The 17,668-nt window shown below is 35.9% G+C and overlaps 2 protein-coding genes across 2 annotated transcripts in view; one reads left to right on the forward strand and one right to left on the reverse strand.

Moving 5' to 3' along the window:
* Window positions 1-5,812, reverse strand: part of PLCZ1 (phospholipase C zeta 1) — a 52,261-nt gene extending 46,449 nt beyond the window's left edge. Inside the window, exons 1-3 of the mRNA XM_074825365.1 lie at window positions 5,799-5,812; window positions 5,043-5,166; window positions 950-1,184 (exon numbers count right to left, since the gene is read on the reverse strand). Of these exons, the coding sequence (XP_074681466.1) occupies window positions 950-1,184; window positions 5,043-5,166; window positions 5,799-5,812 (373 nt within the window). The remainder of the gene's footprint in view (window positions 1-949; window positions 1,185-5,042; window positions 5,167-5,798) is intronic.
* Window positions 5,813-6,149: 337 nt separating this feature from the next.
* On the forward strand, window positions 6,150-7,111 carry CAPZA3 (capping actin protein of muscle Z-line subunit alpha 3). The gene is given in 2 exon segments (XM_074825366.1): window positions 6,150-6,627; window positions 6,630-7,111. Coding segments are annotated over 2 exon segments (876 nt in total). The 3' UTR covers window positions 7,028-7,111.
* Window positions 7,112-17,668: the final 10,557 nt, after the last annotated feature.

Raw genomic sequence — 17,668 nt, forward strand, 5'->3', positions numbered from 1 at the left:
CTCTAGTAGCATGTATTCTTTCAATTTGTAAAATAAACTTTAAGCAAAAAGCTTGACTATATCAGCAATGCTGTAACAATTAACATGACCCCCAAGTAGGATTAGAACAATCATGGTGTAAAATGTGCTTTGAAATGCAATAGGTTTAAATAAACTTCTTTCCCTTTATTGCAATTGTGAATCACAGTACTGAGTAGTTAAACAAAACTAAATTACGTAACATTAAATTCTGAGATTTTCTAGTCTTCAGAAATGCTGTCCTCAGTCTTCAGATTTTAATACTGAAATTTTTTTTAAAAAATCAAATCAATCCATTATTACTGATTTAATTATAGTTAATTTCTTCTAAGAGAAATATCCTGGTCTGAACAGACCAGTTGCTAACAAAACATAATTTCTATTTTTTTTTATCTTTATAATGTAATATTTATATTCCTCTAATTAATTAAGCAAAATTATTTTTGAACACTTAGTTAAACAAAAAAAAAATCAGTCTGGCTTCCTAATAATGGTCATTCACATGTTTCAGTGGACATTAAAAAGATTTAGTGCAGTTTATATTAGCTCATCTACAGTATGAAAATTGCATTTTGTTTGAAGCAATCTACATGTAGTTTTGGACCAGCCTGTTGCAACAAGGAGTAGGACTGACAGATCTGGTAAGTAATGTAATATGCTATCACTAAGCAATATGCTGTGTATGCTTTATTAATGGTTTCTTATATTATTACATTCACAATGTTTAAAGATCTGAATTTCAAAAAATTAACATTTGGTACAAGTGCTTACAAAAGATATTATACAACATACATAATTATAATTGCTTACATTAGTTTTCTTTAAAATGTTCAATTTGCATAGTCAGATGAGTATTCAAAAATATAAAGGCAGTCACTGACAGAAGCACAATAAATAAGAGCTAGAAACCAAATGCTTGAACTATGCATACCTTCTTCAATGGGTTCATACTTCAGAATAATTTCTAAGGCAGTTGTTTCACAAGCTTCGGTTTCATATTGTTCTCTTCTGAGAAATTCAATGAGGTCAGTGGTAGCCAGAATTTTGCAGTTTGGAGAATATGCACAGAAAAGTTCACGAAATTCAGATCTGTGTACAAGAGCTCGATAAATTGCTCTGAAGTCTTCTATGTTAATCATATGTGTCTTACGTTTGTCAAGTGTTTTCTGAAAAAAAAAAAAAATCAAAACAGTCAATACAAAGATATGCAATGACACAAAGATACACACAAAACACTATTATAACTGATCATAAGAGTGAGAATAATAGAGAAAACCTCAGGCAACAATGACTGCAATACATTATCAAATTATATTCTTCTATTTCTATCTGCAACTTTTAGATTTGACTTGCTGTGTTAAAACTATTTTATGCAAACTAAAATGTACCATATGACATAATTAGCATTTAAGCAATTACAATCAATTTCTATATAACACATATGTAATATTAAAACTCATTATCTAAAATCTCTAAAATGCTATGCAGTAAAATAAATCTGCAGCATAAAAATTATCAAGTGGAAAATATATTTAATATAATACCTCTCCAACAGCAGTTTAAACTGTATTGTAAATACTGTCAGTTAAATTTACATAAAACACACAGAAAACAGTAATCTAAGACATGAAATAAGGATGACCAAATTATCATGAGATCCAAGTCTTTCAATCCATCAAATAAGAAACAGTATTAAAGTTTGAAGACAAGATACTTTATAATAACCTATGACATTGTGTTCTATTCTTAACAAGCCAGAATGTTTAACTCAGATTAATTATTCACACTTTCAGAATTCTTAAACTGTAAGCTTGTTTTCATAGACCTTACAAAATGTTAGCATATTAATTAATCTCAGTGTTTTAGTATAAAAGCCACTAGAAAAATCAAAAGGGCAAAAGAATTTGAGTATAATAATACTTTTTTGCCATTTCTGCCATTTACATTTTTCTCAGGCTTAACCATTTTATTTATCCTTTAAAATTTTCTACATGAAATATGTAATTGTGCATATGAAATATAGAAGTTTCTAACATTTCAGATTGTATTATTCTTAAAAGTTGTTGAATTAAGATAAACTTTGGAAATTTACTGACAAAATTACAAAAATCAGAAATAAATGGTGATTCATTGCATCATTTATTATCACTGTAAACTGATCAAAATTCATAACTGTTAGCTCCTTAAACTGAGACTACAAAAAGTTAAATCTCAGCACGTAATAACATGGCACCTACTACGGTTAGTAGAGCTTCCCCAAAAGTGTCCATAAATATGGAATGACTTACTTGAGCTCTGGCTACTCTTTGATGAAGACTCTTGATCAATACTAAATTAGATTAGATTTGAAAAGATGCCATAAAAGCTAAAAGCTTAATGATACATTACCAGCTTCTTCCTATGCAGTACAGTTCCTACTAAGAGATGTCTGAATAAGTACAATAAAAGCAGTACCTTAAATAACCAAAACAAGTACAAAAGTAAATTTTGTAAGGAATTCTAGCCAAAAAATTTTACTTAAGTATTTTCTTTGAGTTTGTGAAAGAGAATTGTAATGATCATTTTTAACAGAAATTACCAGCAAGAAAATAATTCAATGTAAATGCCAATAATACACATTTCATTACTGCTTGAGAAATCCCACATCTAAGGTTGATATCCTCAATCTAATTTTTAACATCTTTAAGAAAACTGCAAATTTACTCATAACTTAAACAGAAAGAGAAAATACCAACTTATTTTGGAGTTAAACAATCTATCAGGACTCAAGAGTCATTCACTTAGGTATTAGCACAATGTGAAGCTGGGCAAAAAATTAAATTTTCTATCTTGGTTATTGCTTGATGAAATACAGGCAATACTACTACACAGGAAAACTTTTCAAAATAAAGTTATGAAAATCATGTTAATATAAAAAAGATTGTTATAAAATTTTTGTTAGTAGATTTTTATTTTCTTTGCTAATATCAAATCTCTGCTATTCAAACAAAGAAGTACCTTGACAGTCTTCAGAGGAATAATATAAAAATGTATTATTCCTTAAAAAACTTAATGTCCATTATTCTGATATTGCTCAAAGGAGCATTACAGTAAAATAAATTCAAAGAGAATAGACAAGAACAAAGCAGCTTATTCTTTAAAAACTGTTTTCTATAAAATTTAGTCATGTATAACCACTCAATTAACAGTTGATGTATACTTACTGACGATGCCAGTAAGATTTCCTTCCAGACTGTTCTGCATTTTTACATATTATTATACTGATGAAAATTTGAGCCCCAAAACTGAGTATACTCAAATGTCTCTCAAATAGCAAAGAATATCTAACAGTACTGCTACAAATAACTAGATCAAACTGTTTAGCATATTATATTGTTAAATATAACTAGATCAGACTTGTTCTATGCAGGTCACTTCCTCAAATAGTTACTCTCCTCTCTACCCACAATTGATCATCTCTCTCAAATTTCTGTCATAAAGCCAAGTAGGTAGAAAATACAGGAAACAATAACAAAAATTTCAAGTTCTCATGAGATCTTCAAGGTTGTCAATTCTCTCACTGCAGTGCAAGTTCAAAAACCACAGGCAACCGCTTCAAGAAGGGTTGAGTTCACACTGCCAGTTTTACCTTGGCTTGACAAGACAGAGAACAATGAGAGAGGATCACAATAGAATGAGGAAATCTTAAAGTCTTCCCTCTGCCTGCCTTCCTGTCAGCATGTGATCTAAAAGTTTCTGACTTGCCATAGTTAATTCTCTTCTGTTGAATCTGAACAGAGTCAACCATCTGGTTACAAAATTCTCAAAGAAATCACATATATGTCTAGCCACTTGGCTTCATTTCCTTAAGAAAACAGCTTTACCAAACAGTTATTTTTAGTTAAAAAAAAAAAAAAAAAAAAAAAAGAAGTAAAAAGAAAAATCATACATCTTTTGAGTAATTACTAGGGGGGACCTGAAGAACATGAAAACCCAATTTATCCAAAGGCACTCAGTTTTGCAGTATTTGCTCCTCGCTGGGACTGCATCCATTTGATGGTAGTTTGCTTACCTACACTAAATTAACATATTAGTAAGTCCAATTTCTATCTGTATCATGTAACTTTCATAGAAATCTCTTAAATATTGCCATATCTCAAGGCCACATCCTTTCCCAGTGGTTAGAGTGCAATTCCCATCCATTTGGACATACCCCTTAAATACTTCAGAGGAGAGATATAGTGGAAAATTGAATGAGCAAGTGTTCTGGATCTATGTTGACCTGAAGCCTGAGCAGATCAGACAACTCCATATTGTCCTCATATTGGCAAAAGGGTTTTTAGGAAGTCACTCTAAGGCTCTTCCAGCATCAGACAGGCATGTCTGGGCTCCTTAGCTTTGTCACAGCACTTGGATGGGATGAAGCCAGAATGTTTTAACTTTTCTCAAGTGAGGCCATGTTACAAAAAATTTGGGAATCAAGATCTACATATTTTCCATTATCCTACACTATTTTGGTGTGGTGAAGAAATGGTGTTATCTGGGTGTCAGTCTCTTCTCCCAGGTAACAAGCAATAGGACAACAGCAAGTGGCCTCAGGTTGCGCCAGGGGAGGTTTAGATTGGATTTGGGGAAAAATTTCTTCACTGAAAGGGTTATTAAGCATTGGAACAGGCTGCCCAGGAAAGTGGTTGAGTCACTATCCTTGGAGGTATTTAAAAGACATGTAGATGTGGTGATTAGGAACATGATTTAGTGGTGGATTTGCCAGAGTTAGGTTAACATTGGACTCAATGATCTTAAAGGTCTTTTCCAACCTAAAAGATTCTATGATTCTATTCTATGATTCTAATGCAACAACTCAGTTATCTATTTTACACAGAAACAAAAGACCTGGATGAGCCAAATTACTTGCTGATTTTGCACACCCTACTAGCATGATATTAATTTCTCAAAACATTAGTTTGAAAAAGTCAGCAGATATAAAACACTTATGTAACTGGACTTCTAAACATATTTAATTGCTTAATCTACATATTCCTCACCTTGAAAACATGTTTCACATGTTCAAAATCAAAAGGTATATGAAATTTTTCAAGCAGCTTCATTGTGCTGTCTAAATCAATCTTCCCAGTCCTGAACTCATTCTGAACCATGGACAAAAACCACGTATGAGAGATCAAGTTAAGGAAAATTCTGGCCCATGTCATTTCCTTTTAATAAGAGGGGGAGGAGGAGAGGTTTAATGTTTCTAAACCTAAAAAGCTTGCACTCTGATTTTCTTATACTCTAGAACATCCTTGTCTGATTTCTGAGGACGGAGCAGGTTCTGAGGCATGCAGGAAGATATTTTTGCTCTATGCCCAGACACTCTGAGGGCAAAGGTGACAAAATAGCCAGTGAAAGCGGATGGTGTGAAGGAAAACAAGGGGTGGTCAGGGTGAAGAGAGGGGAGCAGTGAGAGAAAGGAAATGTGGGAAGGCAGAGGGGATTCAGGAGCTGTGGGCAATGGTGGGAAGAGGACTGCCGACAGCAAACCTCAGCAAGGTGAGTGGGCCCAGCATTGTGCCTACCCAACCAGCCTCGACTGACCCCGGCTGGACCAGGCCAGACCAGACTGGACTGATTGCCCCAGGCCTTCTTCTGCCACCCACCTGGGGTGTCTCATGCATACCAGGCCCAGGCCTGTGGGGAAAGAGCCATGCAGGGGGAGGTCACACCATGACAGGTGTTGAAGGGCAGGGAGAGGAGGAGGAGGTAGAGCAGCAAAAGGAGGAGGAGGTAGAGCAAAGGGAGGATATCTGTTCTCCTCCATGGCACCTCTGAAATGCCTGGTCCGGTCTCTTCACTGCAGTGTCGCTGGCAGCACTTGGCAGGACATCAGCTGAGCTTGCTCTGGTTCCTGGTAGGGACCTTTCCCTACCCTCGATCCTCCTGCTCCCTCTCAGCAGTCCCCAACCTTGGTCCCCTAGCAACGTTGCCCCGGAGCTACTGTGAGGTCACCAACTGCAGGCCCCAGCATAGGCCCCATCCCACCATGGCTCCCCACAACCCCTGCCTCCATCTTGTGCCTTCTGCCTTCAGCACAAAGCGACCCATATGCCCTCCCCTCGCCTGCAGTCTCCAGCTATTTGGGTAGCCCTCACCCCAGCATGTGCATGAGGAAGGAGCTGCACGAACTGGAGAAGGCGTCTCTCATTTGCAGCCTACTGTGCCAGTCTCCTCCTGGGGACTTTGGTCAGGTTGTCCAAGATCTCTCTGCTCTGGTCAGAGATGACAAGCCGGTCAGGCAGGAGGCTGCCTGCGTGCGAGCCTGTCACAACAAGAACAACTTCACCCCCATCCAAATAAATGGGCGCACTGTGCTACTGACCCACTACAACAATTTAGGGGGAAACAGCTTCTTTGACTCACAGGACAAATTCTCTGTTGAGTTTGACCACCTGTGTGGGGTAACCATCAAACCCCAGCTGCACAGTGTGATTCTAGATGTGGGAAAACTGTGGTGAGGGGCTCTCCAGAAGGGTTTGAAGGCCTGTGTGAGCTGCCACTTTCCTGTAGGGAACTGCTGCATGTTCAAAAAAAGCCTGGGGGAGAGGCAGCTGTTTGTGGCCTGCATTGAGGCTCATCAGTACCATCAAATCACTGGAACAGCCTTTGGATGTCAGACTGGACTTTTGCCCTGGCTGCATTTACCACTCAGGGTACAGGGATCTTTCTCCTCCAGATACACTACTTCAAAGATGCCAACCTCCATGTAGCTGTCAGTGAGTCTGTGCGTGAGACTCTAAATGTGATAGACCAAAGTCAGTTTGCCAGAGATTTTGTGAAATTCATGAAAGCTGAGGACACCAAGTTTCATATTGCCATTCTGGAAAACATTCAGGCTTTGTCAGAGGATATATGGGGGGAAAATCTGCAGAGGAAACTCCCTGTTACTCACATTTTTATGAACTGGAATAAACTATTTAATGATCAGCATCTGAACACCAATATCTGCAATACAGATGTGCCTCCATGCTTTCTGTAACACACTATTTGATATGGTGGCCTAAATTAAAAAAAAAAAAAAAAAAGGAAGAGAAAGATGAAATGGGGGTGTTCAGTTGATTTATTTCCGAATTACTCAGGAGAGCACAGAAACTGTCATTAGTCAAACACCAGTTTGAAAATAATTCAAGTCTGTAGTGACTGAAAATAATCTGCTGTCTTTTTTTTGTTTTCTTCATGTACTTTTCAACTGCTTCTAGTAATGATCAAAATATCAAAAGCAGTACAGTGCTACAGGTGAGCTAGCAAGCATACTCCGACTTCCCTTTGCAGTTTTGCCCAATATTATTTCTGTAACTTCACACTACATGTAGCATTGGTGGCAAGGAAATCGGTAAGGTAGTTTGGCAAAAATATTGAGGCATTATATCTAGATATTTTCATTGATACTGAAACCCAGGAAATTCAGCCTTCAGGCTTTGCTTTGCATTCCTCTCTGTATGCACAAGAGACAATCCTAACATAGTCATATGAACAAGGGAGATCAGTACATGGGAGGAATAAATTTCTTATAGCTAGCACAGAAGATATTTCAGGATTGACCAGGGATGTACACTGGGAGCTGCAGCATTACAAAATAAAACAATGCTACTTCCCTTCTCCCAGTGTTTATTACTAATGCCAAAGGAATGTATGTGATTTTGTTTTACTTTCAAACTATGACAGTGATATTTTGCTAACACGTTTATTACAATAAATGAAATGCCTACCACACTTGCTGCTTTCTGTAAACATACCTTTTAATCAGAGTTTTTTATTAGAAACAAAGTTTGATTTCAAGCCATAATGTGACCATTAAACTTTCTAAAAATATTGACATGAAAATTTAAACATTCCTACAAATATTAGATATATATATAATGTAAACATAAGGTTTTGCTTTTGTTCATCACTGTTGGTGGCGATTACATTGTCACATGGGTTGAACATGCCCTTTTACAAATACTGATCAGTGGCTTTATAGATTCACTGCTCAGACTGGCCATGATTGCTTTCATTGTCTTTGTTTTAAAATGTAGTAAAGAAAGAACTATGCATTGTTATGGATTTGGGGATAACAAACATTGTGCAAAAATGCCATCTTCAGATTACTCTGCTGATGCAAAACTAAGATTTTGCATCTGTACTCACACCTGATTTGGGAGGTTCCTTACTCTATACATCTGGATATGGTAGTTAGTTACCCAGAGAAATCAATAACAAAAAAGTGTCTAATATAAAAACCATAATTCTACATCATTCTATATTGCTGATGATAGTCATATGCTCAGTTTTTATTAATAAGCATACTAATTTACAAAGCTTTATTGCAGAAGATGAGGTGGTAGTGTTGCAAATATTTGAATGAAATAGAAATAAATTAAGTAGCTCCTTTGATATATACTGAATTTCTTTAGATTTCCATTGACTACAGCACATTTTTCATGTGGTTGTTCATCTTTATGGTCACTCAGCACAAAGATTCTGGGAGTGTTGTACTAATTTATGTGCAGAAAGGCACTCATCACGCAGTTTCCTTCCCACAAGCAGAAAGCAGACTGCTGCCCTTGTAACAATGTCCCTTGACAATGCCTTTTACAGTTGCTCATTTGTTACAGAATCTGCATCATGCACTTGAAGAGGGAGAATGATGGATCATGGAGAGTATATTCTGTGGTCCTTCAGTTTTTCACAGAAAGCTGCATTACCTATGGGACATTCTCTTTTCACCCCACAGCTGCTACTGAGATCCATCTAGCCCTTTTAGTGCCTATCTTGCTGCTGGAGACCATTCAAGGAGCAAGCAGCTGTCTTTACATGGTATTTATTTGAATATGTGAACATTTCTTTTTTGAAAATAAGAGTGATTGTATTAAAAATGTTATACAACCCAGGGCTGCTATAATGAAGATCGCCTGTTGTGAGTGTAGTTCGTGTCTGCAGTACAGAATAATAGATGAAATTTTGGATGTAAATTTAAGTGCTAACAGAAACAGGGACATAGCAATAGAAACTCTGGATTGTAAAAAAAGCACTTTATTCAAATAAAATATGGAACATGAACTAACAATATGGAACAGTAGACAGCAATGTAAAAGACTGAGCAGTCAGATAACTTTCAATCTCAACATTTATTCCACCAGATCAATCCCTTATGAGATGCAAATACGTGAAATTTTTCAATATATTATTCTGTTATGTAGAATTCTCTCTTCTTTAAAATGGAGTTTCGATATGGCAAAACTGCAGCAAGGACTGCAAAAAACCATTTAATATTGTAGTATTAAGTAGTTTTGCTATCTTCCCTATCAGTCTACCTTTACCATTTTCCTTCAATTTCTTTTCTCTGTAAAAGAGGGAATCTGTGATACCAGAATCTGCAACAAAAGCTGCTCAGAGGGAGGGAGTTTGGGCAGAGTAAATGTTCTGATCTGGCTGAAAACGCTTACTCATTTTTTGCAAGGTCTATGAAATTAATTTGGAAAAGGTAATTACAATACAGACTGTCAATTCTCCCTCTACATTTTCCATGATGGGCTTGGATTTTTTTTTTTCTTTTGGAAAGTTGAAACTTGTGGAGGAATTAAGCATTATGAGAAGTGAAGGTGTGCAACTCCATTGAAAACTTTACTAAACTTTTACATATACACTTCCATGACTCCAAATATGTTTGACATTTAGTTGCAACTTCTTACTCTTTTGCCCATACCAGAATTTTTTTGTTGTATAGGGAATACATTCCAACTCACATTATCTTTATTCTTAAAATCCCCTTCTTTTTCTATTACTTCGAAAACCACTCACATTCTTATAGTTGCCTGTGAATCCATCTCTTATTGGCATCAGTACCCCATATTTTAAGAAAATAAATTAAGAATAGGCATATATAACTAAAACAAAAGTTAAAGTTGTCAAACTGTATCTTACAATAGGTTTCTACTGCAGCCAGGGGTATTGCATATCTAGAATTAAAGCTATATCTACTTATTTGCAATCATAACTATGTACTGTTAAAGACTTGCTTTATGCCTGCAAAAATACCTTATCATCCGGTAGCTTTCTGTAGTATGCTTCCAGTACTGCTTTCAAGTTCTTCTTATCTTTGGTTGTTACTGAGTAGCCATGGTTATTTATGTCAAGGAAAAGATCACCTACTCTATCAGTTCAGAACATTTACACAATGAGATGTAATTTTCTTTCAAAACAAAATCTGAATTTTCTTGGAACTCTGCGCCTCCATTTACAGACTTGCAGACTCATTGGAATCATAAAATTGGCACAAATGTACCTGAGCCAAATTGGCTCAAATTTTTGATGTCTGAAAATAATTTTCTATCTAACATTAATTGTTACTGCAAAGAAAATTATCATTTTTATTACACCAGTAACACTAGAGCTTAGCTTGGACTTCATTGTGAGCCTCCAGCTGCATTAAAATTGGAAGAAAATCAGCACTTTAATATTAGTATTTAGGCTGAATATTTAATGTTCACATTATAAAGCTTACTTCATGTTTTGCTAGTACTGCAGCAGGTGAAAAACCTTTCAAAATGAGGACACTTAGCAAAACAAGTTTCATAATTTCATTTTCAAATATATGTATTGAATTGAAAGCAACTTTCTTTGTAGTTTCAGAATGGATAAATCTTTAACAGTCACTAAAGACTCAAGTCATCTGTTGGCAGAAAGTAAGGTCTATCAATACTCCTCCTAGTCATCGGAAGAAATTCATGTTTTCCCCCTTTACAGTATCCAAAAGCAGTACTAATTCTTTCTTTGCTTCATTCATGGATTGAAAACACAATATTGTAAAAAAAACCACTTCTACTTGTATGTTTTCCAGACTGTAGTCTGTGTTAAAATCTTCACTGTATTCATTACTCCCTATTCCTTACCAAGTTGTGGAGAAGAAAGGAAAATATGATTTTGAAACAGAGGAAATGTAAGTGAAGGAAATACAATGAGTGTTCTGTCAAGTGTATCTCTCACTGATTTCAAACAACCAATGCATTAATGATCCAGCTATAGTAAGACCAAATTCAAGGATTATTTTCCCTTCTACAGTAAGAATGGCTTAGTATGTTCAACAAATATGAAAAAGCACATTTATTACATGCCAAGTGCAAGATATCTTCCAAATCTGTATGTCAGTATGCCATTCTTACATAAATAGTGTATTTTATAACTCTTGTTAATGAAAGATTTGGAGTTATTAAAAATGTGGAGTAGTTTCAAAAAGTCACTATTTCAGAAATTAACTATTATGAACTATTCAAATCATAGTATCCTGGGATTCTTCAAAGCTGCAAGTGATATTGGTTATACTAAAACTTATGAATTGTCACCATACAAAACTGAGGGAATAAGAGACCTAATAATACTAATTAAAACAGATGACCCATGTTATATTAAGTCATCTATGTAGCAGATTATCTTTGAATGGAGCAGGAACTACTACACATCCTTAAATTTACACCCAGAAAATATCCTGAGATAACAGGATCCTAATAATAGGACCTGATTGGTTTTGGTGGGGGCTTTTTATATTATTGTTCATATAACACATTTGGAAGAAAATGGTGTATGGGTCCTAGCTTTTTTCTAGATGTAAGTATAGGCTTTTCAGTCCTGAACTTTATACATAATTAAAGGTTTGTATTTTCTATTTGCTTGCTAAGGTACATAACTCATATACACTGCTTCTTAAATGGCGTTCATAACTACTGTGTTGGTAGCAAGAGCAGCTGAGAGCCTTTCTAAATATTCTTCCAGAATCAGAAGGCTGAAAATTTAAAGTCTGAATGACAATAATCATAGTCATCTCTTCTAAGTTTGCTGATAGTGATATAACGTCAGAGTTTTAAAATACAGATTGCAGAACAGACCTTTGTAAGGCTCTACCTATGTATCTCACCAGAATTGCATATGAGACAAATCTCTCTCCTTAGGGCAATTGAAGTCCAGTGTCTAATATGACATTAGAGAACTAGCAACCTGGAACAAGAAGAATAAGGGAAAGAGCATAAGTGGGGGAATGTTGAAGAAAAATGTGAATAAAGCAAATTCACAATTGGAAAAAGGAAGAAAAAAGAGACCAGTATTATAATCCCACTGTTCTGGAACTTGAGGAGACTGTCCAGAAGAGTAGGACTGAAATCTCAGCTCCCTCAACTGTCTTTCCTTCCTTAACTTTTGGGAAAGTCACATGGATCTAGATTCCTAGAGATTTCAAATCAGTACTCCAGTATGTGAGATCTTCAGTGTTTCTGTGCCCAGGAAAGCTAACATTTCTTCCTGATTTCATAGGTAACCTACAAGAGTGTGTTAAAATGGTAAATAAATAATACAATAGTTGGCTCTTAATAACTAAGATAGGGAATAATTCAATTATATGTGATATGTGTGCAAAGTAACCATGAATCCAAATGAAACTCTCTCATAGTTAATAAAAGTTTGTTGCACAAAACACAACAAAGCATTAAGAAACAGGATATTTTCTATCCTTATTGAAATTTAGAATTATAAATTTATATCCCCAAGCACACTGCTGTGTTCTCATGTATGACATCTTTCTTTACCAGCAACGCTTCATGATCTACCTACAAAGATCACAGATCAGTGCACCAGCCCTTGCAAGCCTACAGCTACTTAGGTATGCTCATCTCAAGCTTCGCTGGCAGGGAGCACGTGTTTAGGTAGGAACAGCCCTCAGGGGCAGACTGGCGGTGAAGCAAGGGATCAAAAGTCTCTGCTTATTCACTTAATCATTGTTTATTCTTAAACACATATTGTTTATTCTTAAACACAAGAAGTTTGGAGGCCCAGGGAAGACAAGACACTGACTACAATGCTGTTTATGTAATTTCACTGTTATCTGACTTCTGAGACATAGTCTGTCCACCAAGGAGTTAGACTTTAATCCAAATGCATGGGACAAGCCATACTAAATCCTATACATTGAAAGATGAAAATATGAGTTTGTGTTCACAGCCATGTATGTTCATGATCAGAGACTGTCACAGTGGCCCATTCACCCACTAGTCCTCCAGTCATTCTGCCTGGGCACATGGTGGACTGATCATTTCCTATGGCTCATTTTTTGCCCACATGCCCACATTTCTTTCCTTTGGAAGTGAATGTGTAGTTTGGGGTTCTGTGGTGACAGGAGGTTTGAACAGGACTGGGGAATGTATCCAAATGTGGGAATTCACTGGCTGAAAGGGTCTGAGTTCCTCAAAGGGTTAAGAAAAAAATATATTCACCCTGCAAGACACTTCTCTTTGAGTGGGGAATTGACAGCTAAGGCTCCTAGAGAGTGGTTTCAGTGGAAAAAAAAATGTTTCAATAAATGTATTTGGTTTCAGACAGAAATACTTTCTGTCTGGAATAAGATAATCAAAAGGAAGGTGAAGATGTATGAATTATTAGAGATTTTTTTTTTACCTTGTACAGTTTTGGGGTTTTTCTACCTTGCACTGAAGATACCATTAAGAGGGTGCCCTCTGAGAAGCTCACCACTCAGAAGTCAGACTAACAGAGTGAGAAACTCTTGTACATGCCTTTAACAGCTGTGTTGTCCCGTATGTATCATCAAGCAATTAGGACTCCATTAATCTTGAAGCAAGTGCCATAGACAACTTACCTTTAAAACCAGGTATATTTCAAGTCATAAAGTTTCCTTATGCTATCTTTCTTGCTTTATAGCATTCAACAGATGAGAAAAAGCATTTTTTGTTTCTAATGTTTTGTTTCTAATGCTCATTAGTAAATATCTTCTACAAATCCCTGTGATTATTTCTGAGGAAAACATTTTTGCCAGTTCACTAAAGACATTATTAATTTTACTTAAGAACTTTATTTCACACAAGACTTCCCATTTACAACTTACTTTTAATTATATCCTCATTAGTGAGATATGAGAAGCACAGCTTATTTCAAGTATTTATTATTCATTCTTGTATTGTTAATGAATTAATGCCTGAAGTGCATCTGTAGTAAAAAGTCACCTTGTTCATCAGTTTTGCATGTCCATAAAATAAATGTGATTGCTTCAGGTACTGTATTACATAGATTCAGTACCATTGCTTTCCATATATAACATCTACATGCAAATTTATTCTGTTGTTCTTTCTTAAATATTTAACATTATCTGCTAATATATTCTTGCTCAGACCAGTTCCTCTAGTAATTATAATCGAGTGTGCAGTATGTATTCACTGAGCATCTATAGTTCCATTCTTTGTCTTTCCATCAAAAGGTCATTTGAAAACACATCAACAACATGCTTTCTATGATCTGTAAACCCTGCAAAAAACAAGCTGTTATTTCAGCCTCTGGGCTGTAGCTCCGTATGCCTAAATCCATTACAAAACATGGATTTAGCTGAAGCCCATAAAAAGCATAATTAACATTTTGGTATTCTGTGTTTGATAATTTATTTTCCACTATCAAAGTTACATAGACTGCCAAATGCGTGATACAGATTATGGGACAAACTGTGCTTAAAATGCAGGTTTTTTCAAAACAACGTGGTATGTCCTGTGAAGTATTCATGGGGAGAAAGAGAAGATTAAAATGCATAGGCTCTATTCTGCCTTCAGCTGTTTGCTGGCTACTCTGTTTAAGTCCCAGTTCAACAAAGTACTTAACTGCTTGATTAATTATAATCATTTGACTATTTCCACTGGGAGGAATAGTATGATATAGGTACTATGATGCTACAGCTGGTTAAATTGGATCATACAGAGCAGAAGAACCTGATACAGAAGGTACAGCAGAAAGATTCCCTTCTTTTGACTGTGAATATAGACCTGCCTGAAGAAAGCTCCTGCAGACCAATTTCCAGCTCTTTGTTCCAATCTGTTTTATAAATTAATTCACATTTTCCTGCTCCATTTTGTTGTCTTAGTCTGTGAAACATGTGAATTATGAAACAACTCATTTTCTTTAAATCACTAGATCCAGGAATGGACTTAAGAGTCTAGAAGCTTCAGTGAATTAAATGATAAGCATTTATTTCTCCTCTAGTCAAATACACAACAGTCAAGTGAAGTACCTATGCAGCCCAAGGGTATTTAGGCTCTAAGCTATAGCAAGCTTACTCACTGCAAGAGTGTTCAATATCTTCTTAATTTAAGGAGGATCAGCTCTCTGTCTCATTCTTCCAGTGGAGGGCCCTTACAGTTACATTATGGACTGGCACTCAGAGGAAGCACACACCACTACACCTGTGGAAAATGTGTTAATGTGTACCACAGAATGTGCAGTTTGTGGGCATAAAAAGAGCAAGATTAACATAATTCATGATTTAGCCGGAAGGTAGCTAGAGAACTGCATTCTGATCACTTCTTCTGTACTATGAAGGTACAAAGCAAATTATTTAAACTTCCCATACTGCTTTTGTGAATTCAGTAGAGTATAATTATTTTTAATGATGAAGTAATTGACCATTATGTATTGGGAAAGTACAGGAAAGACTGTGAGCTACTGAGACTCTGCAAGAATAGGGGTTACTTATGTGTCTTCAGATAACAGGAGGAAGGGAGAAAATTAAGTGCAGAATGAAGAAGAAAAAACTTGGATTTTTCCCTACCATTAGCATCTTTATGCAGTACTTTTTTTATAAAAAAAAAAAAGACAAATTTTAAGCTTTTCCTAAAGATATTATAACTATTAAAAGGATTTATTTGAATTCTGTGAATATGTAGGACCATACCAGACGTCAAAGCATTTGCAAGTTTAACCCTGTAACTGAGTAGGTAATTCCAATGTCTATCTTCTTTTGATACTGAAACAATATTTCTATAAGCAAAAAACTGGAATGGAAACAAAAAGTACTCAATATATTTATCATCAAATTCTTCATTCAAAAGTCATTTTTATGCTTCTTTTCCTGTTTCATTAAACCCCTCATAGGCAGCATAATCCTCACAATTTAACTCCCTAGAAGACTATCCTCTATTTAATTTTTTTCTAAAAGACCAAACTAATAACTATGTTGTACTGTAAAAATGTTATCTAATGACATGATGAAGTGCTAAGTAGAAAGGAAATTGTCATGGACTGTAAGATTTGGGTCAAAGGACAATTGTTTGTATCTCATTAGTATGATGAAGTGAAATCTGAAATTATATTAAATGTTTGTTTAAGACATAATTAGTGAGGCATTTATGCATTTTAAAGTATTCCATACAGATCTGTAATCTCATGTCAACAGTGGCAGAAATGTTTTCTTGGGTCCATTATTTGCCTCCTCCAGAGGCAGGACAGCAATGCAAAAGCCAAAATCTATTACTCAGCCTTTGTTTGCTTTTATTCTTTTTGCCACTTCTCTCTTTTCTCACCTGCGCAACCCTGACTGCCAAGAGAGCTCAACTCAGCCAGTCTTGTTTCCTTTCTGCCTTTACATACCTGAAGAAAATTCAAATAAAAGCTGAATTAGCATCATTACTTTGGACCATGTAGGCCAAAAATCAACTTCCAGGTGGCGTGCCATGAGTACTAAGTACATAAAAGGCTGTTTCTCAAGTGCACAAGCTAACTGCTGGATGGTCTGTTTGCTCAGGCTGGTCAAAAGGAGAATAAAGACTTCACGTATGAGACTGCAGCTGGACTCTGTTTTTGATGTTGGAGCTGGCATGAAATAGGAGTTTCCACTTTTCCCTTGGGAAGTTGGTCTTAATGTCTTTTTTTCCCCCCAAGTACATGCTGTGGGTGACTTGTGCTGTGTGCTCAGTTTAGTGGTTCACCCACTGCCCAGAGCTCTGAGCAACCACTACATCCTCTCTTTAAAGCAAACTCTGGATGCAGAGCTTCAGACCAAACAGTAGAAGCTCTCCTTCAGTATGTTGGGGGGAAAGGATCCTGTTTTCCACTGGTGTATAGAACGGAAAGAGGGCTTGGCAAGCAGCCCAGTGAATGAAAACACCCACACACACAAAAAAAAAAAAAAAAAAAAAACAAACAAAAAAAAAACGAAGACAGAAAAAAAATCTAAATATGGGGGGGAGGAAAGAGTGCTTGTTCTTAGACTACAGTAGTGCCTGACCTGTTTCTGAAAAAAAAGCAGAGAATACAATAGATGTAGGAATTATATACTTCTATCAGACTGTCAAAATAAGGACTGAAATCCTGAAAGAGAAAAACCTTAATGGAAAATAACATTTCAGAATGTTCAGAGTAAATATGGTGTCCTCTAGATGGCATTGTGCTTAATTAAGAACAATGCACAAAAATAATTCTATGAAACCTATTATCTGCATGTTTTACATAAAAAGGAGTGATATTTCCCATCCAGCATGTAGCCATTATTTAGAGTGAACAGCTGAAGATAATTACAATATTAAAACAAAAATCTTATATGACCAATGTCTTGCTAGTTCTAATGTCAAAAGAGATGTTAACTAAATATTGTGCACTAACTATGTTGCATTTGGTATTAGAAAAATATATCCTTTACTCCCTTAAAAATGCCATTTTACACTTAGATCAATTTTGGATATTTTCATCATTTTCATCACAGTTTAGCTATTCCATTATATACCAGGTGAAAACCTGGTCTCAGGGTTTTACTACTAGTGTGGCAAGTATTGATTGCTATCTGGATTTTGGATAGTGGCTTCTACCAAGTAAGACTCTCCCA

This window comes from Strix aluco, chromosome 5, assembly GCF_031877795.1.
Source record: "Strix aluco isolate bStrAlu1 chromosome 5, bStrAlu1.hap1, whole genome shotgun sequence".
Classification (NCBI taxonomy): domain Eukaryota; kingdom Metazoa; phylum Chordata; class Aves; order Strigiformes; family Strigidae; genus Strix; species Strix aluco.